The sequence below is a fragment of the Pelmatolapia mariae genome, linkage group LG7 (genome assembly GCF_036321145.2).
Source record: "Pelmatolapia mariae isolate MD_Pm_ZW linkage group LG7, Pm_UMD_F_2, whole genome shotgun sequence".
NCBI classification, from domain to species: Eukaryota; Metazoa; Chordata; class Actinopteri; order Cichliformes; family Cichlidae; genus Pelmatolapia; species Pelmatolapia mariae.
In genome coordinates this window covers 51,679,024-51,693,655 of record NC_086233.1, presented here as the reverse complement: position 1 = coordinate 51,693,655, position 14,632 = coordinate 51,679,024, and the positions used below count along the sequence as shown (strand labels likewise).

General features: G+C 41.6%; 1 protein-coding gene across 2 annotated transcripts; it reads right to left on the bottom strand.

Moving 5' to 3' along the window:
- Positions 1 to 198: 198 nt before the first annotated feature.
- On the bottom strand, positions 199 to 7,819 carry lg7h15orf39 (linkage group 7 C15orf39 homolog). Of its 2 annotated transcripts, XM_063481102.1 has the most exons (3): positions 4,763 to 7,819; positions 4,031 to 4,065; positions 2,308 to 2,387 (listed from the first exon to the last, which is right to left on the bottom strand). In XM_063481102.1, the coding sequence occupies exons 1-3, from the start codon at positions 7,749 to 7,751 to the stop codon at positions 2,382 to 2,384; spliced, it is 3,030 nt and encodes a 1,009-aa protein (XP_063337172.1). In that variant the 5' UTR covers positions 7,752 to 7,819; the 3' UTR covers positions 2,308 to 2,381. The 2 variants fall into 2 exon arrangements, with proteins under 2 accessions (XP_063337171.1, XP_063337172.1); XM_063481101.1 differs by lacking the exon at positions 4,031 to 4,065 and having other exon boundaries at positions 199 to 2,387.
- Between the last annotated feature and the right edge of the window lie 6,813 nt (positions 7,820 to 14,632).

Genomic DNA, 14,632 nt, shown 5'->3' with positions numbered 1-14,632 from the left:
TTCTCCTTGGCTTGTTCTTTGAGGATTCTAACAGTATGTCTTAAACTAACATAATCATCCTGCTTTAGTCAGGTTTCAATTCATTCGTTTAGGAACACATTATAGCTTTACAAGAAGTCTTAACATTGTTTTGTTTTTTTTCCTTTTTCTCTTGAATATTTAGAGTTGAGAAGTGACAAAACACGATGGTGAGGCAAATGTTTTAATTCAGTCTGCAGAAGTAGGAAAATCATACAAAATGAAACCACGATTTGAGGTTCAGTCATAAGTTTCACACTGACTGTATACAGCACACTCGGCTTGTATTTTTAAAACCTGAGCAGTTTCAACACAAAAACTACAAAGGGTTGAAAAATTAAAGGAGCTTCCTCTACTGGACTGGACCAAGCTTCTCAAAGTTATTCAGTGTTTTGACTTTAGTGCTTTCACTCATTTGGTATTTTGCTGATGGTGGTTGAGGGAGCATCCAAGAGCGCGTCCATAGGTGTCCAGCTGGTTACGTCAACCATAGTATATATTATTTACATCATTCTCATCAGCCACTCAGTGAAACCCTTGTTCCCTGTATACAGGGGCACTGTCATCTTGAAAGAGACCATTTCCATCTGAACAGAAATGGGTAAAGGTGGCGGCTCAGAGCAACTTTGCATTGATTTGCAGTGTAAATTTGAGTTGACTCAAAGTGCACTTTGAGTCGCTATAAGGGTCAAAGTTTTTCCATTTAATTCATCACCTGTCTTTACATTACTTACAATAAGGCAACCACCATCATCAGGGTCAAGATCAGTTTTCTGCATTAATGCTATATGTGACTGGCACTGCATTGCAGTACAGTACGGTGCTTGAAAGTAATGCTCATTCAAACTACGTCAAGCCACTAATTTCCCTCTGCTGCACTGTTTCAAAAGAAAGGTCAGGATGACTTAAAAAAATAAATACTCCACTGATGCTCACAGTTTATAAAAGTAAAGGGGCACAGTGAGGCAGTGATTTCTTTCATGTCATCAAAATTTAATTTATTAAAATAAAGTTACCGCATAAATGATAAGAAGGTAAAAAAAAAAATGAACACTGAACATAGCCCATCACTAAAGAAAGCACAACTTTGTGCTTACATAACAGGCGATTTTTAGGTGACTTCATTATTTTTTTTTTTTAAAAGAAGAAAAAAAAAGAATCCAGTTCACCTTCATTCTGGAGGAACCTTTCGTAAGTGAGTTAAGAAAAAAATTGCTCAGCTGTCGTTGCGCTCACAGAGGTGTCATAGCATTGTGTGTACGTGCCTGGAAACTAGTCTTCAATTTTGAGCCAGCCTTTTTTATAGTCTATGAGAAGCTCGAGGTAGTACTTCCACTCTGGCTCGCTGTCATACCTGACCTCAAATATGGTCTTAAGGGGGTTGGGGTGAGCCTCGTGGATGCGCAGCACCTCCCCTCTGTACCACACCTCTGATTTGTCAACTTCCTCGTACAGATGGCGAATCCTCTTTCCCACCAACTCAGGGTAGCAGAACCTCATGGCCCTCTGAGCCCTCTGCACAGCTGAACGCAGGACCCATCGCCTCCTGTGTTCGGCACTGTGGCAGGCAGACAAGTAGGGACAGAATTTGATCTTCAAGAGTGATCTATGTTTTCTTTTAGAAGAGCTGCCAAGGGGTCTTAAAGCATGAGAGAAGCTTCCTGTTCTCTCCCACCTGTGCTTTGCTTTGGGTGTCCTCCTGTGAACGTCGGCCTCACCGATCACACTCTCCCCGTCATCAGTCTGTGAGATGGAAGCATCAGCAGATGTCTCCGACTCTGACACTGCTTGGTATCGAGTTTTTTTTCTCTTTAGACCTTCACTAAGTATCTTCCTCAGTTTAACAATGACTCCTGAACAATTCTTAGAGTTTTCCTTAGATTTGACTGATGGTGAGGACTGACCAACGTGCCACCTGCTGGAAGATCCCTCCGTTTCTGCGTCACTCGGGAATGGGGATAGCTCGTCCAGTGTTAAAGGACACATCCATGAAATATATGGATTCTGCTCTGAAACCATATAATCAGTCCCTTTATTATCACTCTCCTGGGGCTTATGGCCACTGCAGTTTTTCTTTGCAGCTGTGCTGACAGTGCTTTCAGCTACAATCTTGTCCGTATCCCCTCTCTCTTCCTCATCTGACAAACTGTTGTTTAGAAACGTACGCCTCGAACTGCTCTTTACTCTTCTTTTAGTTTTATTCCTGTTCAAATGCAATTGTGTTTCCTCATCCTCTGAACATCTCTGTGGGTGCAACTCTGAGTGCGAGGCTGCGGAGGCAGTGGTGTCAGAAAATACAGGAACCCTCCCGCTGTTAGACGCTTCACAGCTTCCATCTTGTTCCCTGTGATCGGAGTCCATATCTAATCCTGCAACACAGGGAAAATGGCAAAAAGCTCAAAACAAATGCTGAAATATCACAGATAAATATAGGATTCTGCTTCCTCACAAAGTGGGAAGATTAGAGGCAAAAGAATTTATGCAGTGATCAGGGAAACAGTTACAAGTGAGCAGCAAGTCAGAAACAGACTTTCAGGATTTCTGACAAGGAAATATAAAATACTTGGTTTCCTAAAGAGCTTATTTCATAGCTAAAACTAAGGATTTTGGCTTTTGCACATCATGATCCTCCACCACGAAACACCCTTACAGCAAAGATGGAAGAAAAGGCTATGGGAATAAACACGAAGGCTGGGAAAAAGTCAGCTGCTGCGAGGGGTGCTATCAGTGACGGATAAAACAGCAGTGAGGCAAGAGGAGGGCAACAGAAATGTTCAGACACTAGAGTCAAGTGCTCCAAAACCATGTGAACCTATGTCAGCAGTGAACAGCAGTTCAATTAGGCCAAGTTCAGTAGGTTCAGGAAGCAAATACATGTAAAATCGAAGCTGTTGACAGACAAAATAAAAGGCAACTATAAAATTTTTTTTTTTTTAAAGGACGACTCTATTGATATTCTATAATCTTCGTATTTTCAACTAACTACATAAAAACTCAAAATATTTCATTCGACTAAAGTTGACTAACTTTGTTAATGTATGTAACATTTTCCCACCCATGATGAGAGAGCAATGTTATTATTTAGTACGTGCAACATTTCATGAATACTTGAGATATCTTAAGAAACTATACAGTAATCAGCGATAGCATTTAAACCACTGACTGATAAAACAAATAAACCCAATCACCTTGTTACTGTACAATGTCCTAAAGGGATTCAACTTTGTATTAGTATTCAGATTTTTTTTTTTTTTTTTTTTTTTTAAAAACCCAGAGATGTTAACCCAGTCTCAAAACTGACTCCAACCCAAACACAGGACCTACCCTGCAATCTAGATGACCCACGTCCTGGTCCCAGAAACTGTAAGACACCCCCAGATGGAATGGGTCAGCACTGTTCAGGGAGCACCTGTTCAATATTTGGCACTTGGTTTTAAGGGTGTGTCTGATCAGTTTATATTTGTGATGAGATTGAAGCATTCTTATCAGAAATGCAGAGGGTGGAGAACACAGACAGGCAGGTGAGGAAGGGAAGATTTTTTTTCATGAGATTTGACTGGTGCTATACTATTGTCCTGTTCTTTGGACATTACACACTCATATTCTCAGAAACTGCCTAATGCCACTTCTGTCACTAAGCAGTGTAGATGTGGGTTAGTTAGAGATGGTACAACAAAGGATGAAGTCACCATCTTCTGAAAAGACCTCTGACCTAAAAGAATGTGCCACACTTAATCCCTCTTGTGTGTAGCAGCCTCTCACTTCCTTCCCCTCATAATGTCATCCACCAGCCTGCCTTACTCTGTTTCAGCTACAGTGCTGTAAGTAGGCAACAAATTCATATGTCCCCAAGCAGCCCAGCTTAGCGCCTTTCCCCCTCTACCCACCCACAGTGTAATCATGCAGCTTCTTGTGATTTGTTACTGAAGGTTAGAAGAAAAATTTCCTGCTTTCTAAATCAGGAAAAAAGCAAAAGAGTAGTGAGATTGAGGGACAACAGGAAAAAAAATACCTGGACTCTCTTTTGGACGTCAGATGAGGTTGATTCTGTAAAAAATAAATGGATTTTATATTGAATAATTCTTCTGTTTTGATTGGTTACTTACAAAAAGGGCCAATTAATGCAGAAAATGTGCTTTGAGGGAAATATGATGCTTTATAATGATATCTAAAAGGGTCATCAGTTCACATCGTGTACCGAAAGGGATCTCCTAGAATGCTATCAAAGTTATACTAAGGAAACAGGGATTTTCATCAGATAAAACCAAGCAAAATGAATCATCATAATTAACAATAAGAAATTACAAATCTTTATTATGTATTTCTTTTTACAAGTAGGAACATAGTTTGCACTAATCACTGAGATGACATTATATTTTATATGAATACTTTAGATTTTTTTGTTTCTTAGCTAATTCACATAAATAATAGCTTATATGTAGTATTAAATTACTTGTAAAATATTTTTAAAGCCATTGGTCTTATGGACATTTCTTCACACAGTTGTGTCCGGTGCTGTGGGGAAATTAGCACATGGAGGACTCACTGCAACACCTGTATTTTGATAAATATACCTTAGAAGCCTCACAGCTTCTAACAAACAGTTCCTAATACAATCCTTTTTTTTTTTTTGGGGGGGGGGGGGGGGGGGGGGGGAGAATTAATGGTTTAAAGGGCTACAGTGTTGTAACTGTAGCAACCATAGTGGTTTGCCTCGGTATGTCTGTGTTGAATGTACACTCACCCAGCTGTTTGCAGACGCAGACATAATACAGAAGGTTGACCGCGTCGGCATAGACGTCGGGCAGGTGTTTGAGGGACATCAGTCTCCTGAGTCTGGAGGAGCAGGCTCGTTTATGAAGCTGGATGAGGATCTTCTCTTCAGAGAGCGTGGTGGGTCGCAGCTCGACTTTGTGCTCCTGCAGGACCTGGTCAATGAAGCTGCCGTGGACCATAGGAAACAGCAGCTCCTTGACCACCAGCATGGGGAGAAACACTGCTCCCGTCCGCATGACGTGCGGAAAAGGACAGCGTTCCTGGATCGAGTACTCTCTTAACCTGTCGAGGACCGTGTCAAGTGCCGATTTCATCTCCTCGTTGAGCCAAGCCTCTCTAGCTTTTACCCCCAGCAGGCAGGACACTTTCTGGACTTTGGTCGCGTGAGAGACCGATTCGGTTATTTTCAGTTGGGACAACCACTTTTTAAGGTCCTGCTCTGAAGAAGTCGACACAGATTTGGACACAAGCTTACAGAATGACTGGTGCAGCTCAAAGAAATGCTTGCGGGCGGGCATTTGGAGCTCTTGGTTTGGTATGAACTCAGCTGCTGGCTGTGCAGTCGCCTTCTGTGGTGGTGGAACAGGGAAATAATTCTTGCCGTTAGGGATAATAATCTTATAGGTGGAAAGTTTAAGACACTGAGGGGGAATGTTTTTGAAATTTAGTTTGCTCCCAGGCAGTGGAGTCGTGGGTTTGGGGGGAAGGGTGAGCTCCTCTTTGTGTTGTGTTGCGCTTGTGTCACCTTCAGAAGTCGAGTTTGTCTGTGCAGTCATGTCAGCAGGTTTGGACTCATCTGCGGTCTTATTTTCAGCTGCTCTAGATGGCTTAGTTTCATGTTCTTCAGGTTCAATTGTCTTTTTTAAGAAAATAGGTCCATCATCAGGTGAAGCAGTCTCTGTGGGCTCTTTTTTGACTTCCATTTTGTTGCTGTGGTTTGGACTAATGCTGTCATCTGTAGAGCTGCTGATATCTGATTTATCTAGGTTTTCTACTTTAATATTTTTGGGTTCAACAGCTTCTGCAGCACTTTTCTCTTTTGGAGTATTAGTATGAGTTTCTTTAAAAACTAGACACACAACAGGCTCCTGTTTAGCTTGATCTTGCTTCTTTTCTTTGTCTGGCTTGGATTTAACTTCATGCTGCTCAGAGGACTGACAGGCTTTCCTTGATGCTCCAGCTCCAGAGATCACACCCGAGGTCTGCAGATATCCTTGGTAAGGTGCCAAACTGAAAACAGTGTCAATAACTGGCATAGGGGGAGAGTCATTCTTTTTTCCTTCTCGGATAATCTCCGTTTCCAACTTTTGTCTCTTCCTGGTCCATTCCACTTCATATAAATCCTTATCCTCCTCTTTTATTTTGACAGGTGAAGATGAATGGGAAATGCTCCTCTTCAGACACTGTTTATTAACAGCGGTTTCTGGACTGGACACAGAGCTTTTGTATTTGCTTCCTGTTTCAACAGCAGGAGAATCAATACTTTTTTGGACATTTGCACTCTTAGGCACGTCTGTGTGGATCCGATTTGAACTCCGGTTGGGTGACTGAGGTCGCCACACGGCTGGGGAAACTGGAACGTTTTTTGGCTGAGTCGGGCAAGGGACTTGAGATTCACAGGAGGAATAGTCCGCTACTCTGTCCACATTCAAGCCAAGTGGTGGAAGGATGGGTGGGTCCATATGCAGGCGGTTGAGAGGGGGGAAGAATCCTCTCATTTCTATAACTGATGGTGAGACGCCTGGCTTGCTCACACGTCTGGCAGGGCTGGTTTGAGTCACGGGTAGGAACGGTGAGGAAATGGGTAGGTGGTCAACATGAAGGCCGGGGTGCTTGGGTTTGTCCTTTTGTAAACTGCTGGCGGACACCATGGGGTGATCCATATGCTGGCTGGATGGCGAAACATTTTTGTGGCTAGGATGAAAAGTAGGTGATGCATGTTGCCTTTTTAGGGGGGCTCTGATTTGGCTTGGATTTAAATGAAGTCTTGGAACAGCATAGCATGGATAGTTCAAACCCCGCATAAAGGAATGATTTGGCAACATTTCAGTGCTAGACAAAGGCAAAGGAATTTCAGCATGAAGTGACTGAGGCACGATGTAATGCTCCCGAGGGTTTGAGCTTGTGTGTTTATGAATAACAGCAACATCTTCTCTCTGCTTACTGCCACTATCTTTACACTGGGTTCTGTTTTCTACCTCCACATTTGCCTGGGGGTAGTAAAACACTTGGTGCTGCGCTAGTTGGCCATATTTGGACATGGGAGAACGTTCCTGATAAACCTCTGAGGTCATATGCTCATATGTAGGGTGGGAGGGGTAAAGGCTGGGGTAGCCTCTGGGGGAAGTCTGTAAAGGCTGGCTATGCTCACTTAAAGAACCAAACAGTGGACGAGTCGGGGTGCAGGGGTAACTGCTGTAGTGCGGCTCAATCACAGCAGGCAAAGTTCTTCCTCTAACAGGGCTGTATGAGTCCACAGTCAGCCTCTTCAGTGTATCTGTGCTGTGTTCAAACTGTAAGACTCTCTGTTGAAGCACCGTGTCTTGTCCTTTCCTTTCAACAGATGGTTTTTCAGTGTAGTGAGCATCAGTTTGCATCCAGTCACGCTCATATACAGTGTTTGGTATCCTTGGAGAGCTATGTTCCACACTGTAGCGTTGTCCTAACATGCAACCCAGTTCATTACAGCAGGGATTATGTCCGTAAACCGGCCTGGGAATCGCTAAGTAAACAGAGTTTTCAGATGGGGATGATGAAGTCTCACCTCCAGTTTTTTGTTTTCTAATAGGTAACGACGCTGCAGCTGTAGGACTGCTGATCTCAGGACTTTTCTTGTACCTCATAAAGCCCTGTTTTACCGGGGTGTGACGCGTAGCAGAAGACTGAGTTTCCTCTGAAGAATTGCTGTCGTGTCTGTAAATCAGATGGTTTCCCTCCATGCCAGAGAGGTGACTCATAGTACTCCGGTCGTTCAGCAGAGATGTCTTTGAGTTCCTCCAAGGAGAAGTGAATCCCGCTCCCTCTTTTCCTCTCGGGTCATAAGCAAAGAAGGCCCCATGGCACGGCAGCGTCTGCTTGCCCAGGAAACCAGACATATTTTGCGGTTTTGACAGTCCTGCAGATGCTATCGTCCGGTCAAATAATGGCATCTTGGCTCGAAACACTGGATCAGTGAGGGTTTGCATTGACTGGTTGCTCATCATGTAGTAGCCTTGTTATGATGATTCATCAATATTGCTCCGGACCTGCCAAAAAAAACAAAAACAAAGCGCAACAACAATTAGATTGTGGCATTTCTCACTGAAAAACTATCAAAGGTTTGTTCAACACTGGAATCAATCAGACTATGTTGACATCAGATATAGCAGCGAAGTGTATTATGGAAAAATAAATGCTTAGCAGCAGAATCATCATGAGATAAGAACCGACGTTCTTTTTTAAAAAAAAAAAAAAAAAAATTGAGGTTTATCTCACATATCACACTCACGCACATAAATGGTGGAATAAGAGTCCTGCATGTGAAAAATAAGTTACTATCTGAGGAATGTGTGGGGATCACGTGGAAGAGAAAATCCCCACCCAGGCCAGATGGCCTCAGACCATCACCACACAGGTCACTGGTGTACATAAACACGAAGAGACTTCAGGGTTTATTGTAAAAAGGCTTCAGTAATGCACATGCGAGCACAAGATGTAGATACTTAACAATCTTTGGTGTACATTCATCGCTATTTCATCACATCTTCCTACTGCAGCCCTAAACATAGTTTCCATGCCACTCCTTCACATTACACATAATTGAGTAACCACATAAAATAACAGTTTTAAGACAAATAATAACTGGACCAAATTATTTGTAATTCATTCCTTTTGACCTTGTAAAGTAAAAAAGTACACACGGCTAATAAATGGTTCCTACAATGAGTTACAATTTAAGTCTTGTACAAGGAGAAATTTCAGGTTTGAGAAAGGTTTTCCACAAACTGCCAAAGAGATAGTTGACACATGTTGCGCCAAACCGACTGGCTCTCCCTGTACCACCTCCACTCCAACTGTTACTTGTGGTAACATAATATCCAGGTGTGACCGAGAGCAGTCTCAACTTCAAGGCCATCTGTAAAAATGAGAACTACACTGTAGCACAACTGTTGTCATTTCTGTGAGTCATATATGATGTGTTATGGTTTTACCATGGCTTACTTCAAATGTCAATGTGTCATTGTGATCGTATCAAAAAGGCTAGGCTCGCTTTTGTCGAAGTAGGACTTATCGCCTGATCTGGCATGCACTTCTCATCTCGTGTTTACATTCTCAGACAAAACAAGTGGAGTTGTTGCTGTTCTGCATTTTATTACCACAGCCCTCTGGTCATACCGTAGGTACTTCTTTGTTATACTTCTTCAGTGCTGTTTTGCATCTGACTCCTATTTATGGGAATTTGCTGATTAGCTTTTAATAACTTAAAACTCTTTTTGGTAACGCCTGACACTGAAACTAGTCAGCTACCAGTTCCTCCTATCAGCTTTTTTAAATGAAAGTTAAGAGTAACATCCAAACAAGACTTTGGGGCCTAGCAGGGAAATGAACAGTCAAAAATGATCTGCAATGACAGATGTGTAATCCACAAAGTGATAAACACTAGCCACAGTGACCACAGTGCAGTATCAGACCCCCCCCCCCCCCACACCCACACCCACACACCTTTTTTTTCTAAGAAAAAAGTATTTTTGCACATTTTTGATATTTTCACTTCACTCTCTTTTAGTAGGTGTAAAGCTGAGCATAAGAAGTACGCCAAGGAAGGTTCTGCAAGTGTAAGAATTGGAAAGCAGAACAGAAAGCCCGCCTCCAGTTTGGAAGTAAATGATTGAGAGTTTGGGGGGTGGAGGGGACTGTCTGTATAAATGTGGAATACAAAACCTTCACTTGAGTAAGATGCTAGATGCATCCCATCCCATTTTTAAGAGATAGATACAGATATAGATACAGATATAGATACAGATATATATATATATATATATATATATATATATATATAAATAACAGATACATAGATATACATGTCTGACTATCTATCAACCTGTGCTTAAACTGCTGCCACTCATGACCCAAGTCAAGCTGTGGACCAGCCATCGCAGATATCAGCACTAACAGTCAAAGATCTAAACATGCTTAACATTTCAGCTTTCGAACCGTGTTTGTTTTCAACACGTAAAGAAGATTTTTAAAAGTGATAATTTAACAATCACACTAAGGAAAATTATTCCAGGAAAAATGCCGCTTCACTAAAAAAAATTTAAATTAAAAAAAATAAAATAAACGTACGTATCTCCTAAATCTGGCATTTTTAGAAGGCACAACGTTACGTCTGGATCGCAACGCAGTCTGGCTTCTTGGAGCAGATGAAAAGAAGATAACGTCGTCACGTGATCTGCCATGCAAGCATGTGCAGGCACCGATGAGGTCATAGAGGAGATAAATTATAAATTATACCAAGGTTTATTTGCGCTCGCTCGCCGACAACGCGTGGAAATTTGGCTCAACAGTTAAAGTGTAGAGGTTTAGCAAATACAACATCTGCCAGCACAATCTGTAAATGTAAAAAAAATGATAAGACGTTCTGAGAATAACTGAAACTCTTGGTGAGGTTTAGAGAAGTAAACGACTTTTTTTTTCTTTAATCCCACACAGTGACCCTCTCCAGTCTAATGACAGCACAGCACTGAGATCTTATCTTCTCATCCTGTTGACACCTTTCACAAAAGTGGTGTGACGGCTTATCTGTATATGGCGAGGAGAAACGCGGTTTATGTGCATGGAGGAAACTGCGCAGAGCTGTTTTCAACGGACTAAAAACCGCACTCTAAAATGTGTGTCTGCCTGTGTGCGTGCGCCTTTGTGTGTCCTCCCACTCCCATGATCTGTAGGGCAAGGGTGATGGAGAGCGTAACTTTCGAAAACAAAACGCCTGTGGCTTAAAACCACGCGAGAGAAGAGTGAAAAGGTAAAAGCTTACTTCAGTCCAGTCTAGCAATCATTAATCATTTATCTGATCACCAATTATTCTCTCGGGTCAGGATATGTTGAAAGATCTCCGCAAGTTCGTGTGACATTAAAAAAAAAATCAATTTCCTCCAATATGTCTTAGACTTAACCAATGAAAACGGCTCACGTCCAAACATTAAAAAACGGAACTTGAACGAGGAGAAAAAAAGTTTCTTCTCAGCTTCTCTTGACATCCTCGTGAGTTGTAGCTTACGATGCACATATATTTGCTTCTCAGCCAAAATGTGAAAGTACGAGACCTGCCGAGAAGAGCAGCCTGCCAAATTTAATAGGACGCAAATAATATGAAAATAAGAGCTTGACTTTCGCTCACAGAGCGAGTCATTTCCATACAGCCGCGAAAGCCTCGTAAACCATGGCAAAACTAAAACCAAATTAAGTTCCAAACACACACACACACACACACACACACACACACACACACACACACACACACACACACACACACACACACACACACACACAATCAGAGGATGCATAAATCGATCTCGACTGTATGAAATAGTTCCACCTTCTTTGACGCACTCTGACAGCTTTACTAAAAGGTTCACCGGTCCTGCTTTTCTGACTTTACGCACTTCTGCATCACAATCAGTCGTCAGTTACTTTAAACTGCGAACAACTCTCCTTACCTCACCCGTGTAATCAATGATTTCCACAAAGACTCCATGAAACTTCTAAGAAAAGAGTGGGCAAATCTCTCCGCAGCCCGTGGAGTGGGTCAGTCCAGATGCGTCAATCCCACCAAATGAAGCGACAGCACAGCCTACTAAAAAAAACTGCTGCGCTGCTGGCCCGAAGTCCACGAGGCTTTTAGAGAAGTTAACAAACTGAAGAAAAGACAAAAGGAAGGAGGATGGTCTTTGATCAATAGGCGGAGTCACACCCTCCCTCTATCCACGGCTTGTTTTCTTCACATGTCATGTTTTCTCGCTTTCAGTGACTTTATGTCCGGCTGCCAACTGTCTGCTGCTACCGCCGAAATTAATTTAAGAGTCGGGGGGGGGTTTTTGCCCCTTTTTACTCCCTGTCAGATAACACACGTTTGTCAGGTTGTCTCTTTCTCACCTTCGCGCCTTTGCCCGGTTCCCATGCCTGAGTGTCAGAATCGGACATGTCAGTCTCGGAGCAATAAAGGAAATCACGTGTTTATAATTCCCCGTTCTTTATCTTTGTGTTGACTTGTATGCAAGTCATTATCCCACAGCACCTCTACGGTTACGTGAACTAGTCACTGCATACTCAACCGTGTAGTGAAAAGGCACAGAAGACGCCTAAGGTTGGGAACATACATATTTAAATATATCTGCAACAATAAAACTGGTTTAAAGACATCCCACTGATGTCAAAATAAACAGTTTTACTGATTAAACTTATTATGGCAGGATGCATGTATTCTCAGAAATTAAAATAAATAAATATATGACTTGACACAAAAAGAATCCAATATATGTAAATAGCTGCAAGAAGCGATTATGGCAGAGGATTGCATGTGTCGATCTCATCCTAATAAAGTTAATGGTTTACTATAGTTGACCAAAGTTAAATTCAGGTCAGCCATTACCCCGGGCAGACTTTTTTTTTATTTCTTGTCATTACTCATGACTGGCATTTCACCTTTCAATCTAATCAAATGTTTTATAATATAATAAATTTATATTATATATTGCACACCTAAATTCTTACACTCTCCACTGATTTGACATCTGGATGAGTACATGTCTTGTTGCACTTGCATCATGTCCCTCTTCACCTGTGAGCCAAAGTCTAATTTATGTGTCCCATGGGGGTGCCACAGTTTAGTCTAGACAAGTTGGTTGCTTCCACAAGTCCCAGGGGGTTTCACAGGTACAAAGATGCTCGTCAAGGAGGATCTTTATACCTGATGTGAGGAGTGATTCCCCCCTCCCCATATGGATCATTCCTCAGATCTTCCCATTTCCTGTTACTATGGCATTACAGCTCTGGGGTAACCAACACAAGCCATCAAGGCAACTCACACATCATCAAACATACAAGGCAACAAAAAAGGGAATATTAAACATATACAGTACATAGCTTTGGCACGAGACATGTGATAGACATGTAAAGCTAGACATGACAAGCATGTTTATAAATAGGTCAGAAATAACTCAGACACTTTTAGAACAACTGCTGGGAGCCAAGTCTGTAAATGATTGCACAGGATGAAAAGATACCGATTGATTTGATCATGTTTTTATTTAAAGAGGCCCAAACCGCTGCCCCTTTATAACGGATAGCTCCGCACAAATTAACTCGCAGTGGAATCTGCAGTTTTGCATTTGTAGTGGGCATTTCCCCCTGTGAGACCTCCCTGTTTTAAATATGCATACATATACAGATATGAATGTTTTAAGATAGAGGATTTCAGTGAAGGCTTTACCAACATGGGTCACGTTTTCTTTACAAAAGGGTTGTATCCCAGATGAAAGAAAGTATACAAAGAAAGCAATAAATGCATCAGCAGTGCGTGGTTGACTCAAATTCAGAAGCGTGTGGGAAATGCTGACTAATTCTTAACTAGTCCAAGTCAGATTATATACACAGATTACAGCCTTTCCAGGTTTGTGGTCTGTAGGAGAGTTTTTAGAGTAAATTTTAAAGCCACCACACACTGTGATTGACATAAGATGTACATCTATAAATGTATCTGTGTGTAAAGTGTAGGAAAATGTGCAGAAATAATACAAAATATTATTTATGCACATAAAACACACTCCTGAGTGAATGTGCATGGTGTTTACCACTTTTAAGCATCTCAGAGTGGGTAAAGCAAGCTGTGGTGACACAGGGAGCAGAGCAGGTGATCTCTCAGGATGCAGTTTCTGATGAAACACGCTTAAACATTCCCAGAGGTCACAAACACACACTGAGCCTAGAGACTGCTTGGGTTGCATCAGACACTCATGTCAGATGTGTTAGTGAAAGTGCATACATATTGACACACAGCCTCACCCTATAGTGTGTTGACGGGAAATTTGTGGCAGGAGTCATATGATGTTCAAGTGATATTTTTTCTCCTAATGAGACAGTTAACCTGTATAATTCTGATACATCACAGCAAAGACAACACTCAGCTTTCAGTAGACAACTACAAAAACGAATCCACATTTTAATAGCTATAGTAACAGGATTAAAGTAACTGAAGTTATGATTGTGTCTACAGTTGATATAACTGTGATAAAGTTAAATGTTTAAGGTTATGCTTCTAGTGTTTAGGTGTCTCTCATTTAAACGAATGGCATCCATTGTGGTTTATAGCACATGTCCCACATATACACTCCCAGCAAGAAATAAATATGGCTTAGGTACATTGGACCTTTTAAACTCAATGAACTGCAAATGTATTTTTACAGCCCCAGGACATTTTAAAGCCTCGCTATCTGATGTTTCAAATCCCTCCCGTTTCTGATCCTGCTGGTTTTGAGATTTGTGGACTTGTTATTCTTGCATGCTAGTTTGTCTACTTATGTCTCATGTTTGTAGATGTCTATCTGATTAAATAAGGCTGCTATTATATGAAGGGAAGTACTGATTCATTTTAAAAGGTTTGAGCTTACTTTGAACTAAAATTGTACTAATACCAGTTATTTGACTAATCTTTTAAGTAACTGATACAGCTAGGGTTTAACTGTTCATCACTGATGAAATATGACAACACACTGTCATGTGATGAGCTGGTATGTTGCAGAGTCACTTTCTTGCTGACGGTATCGTGTGTACTTACAGAAACTCCTCGGTTTCACCGACA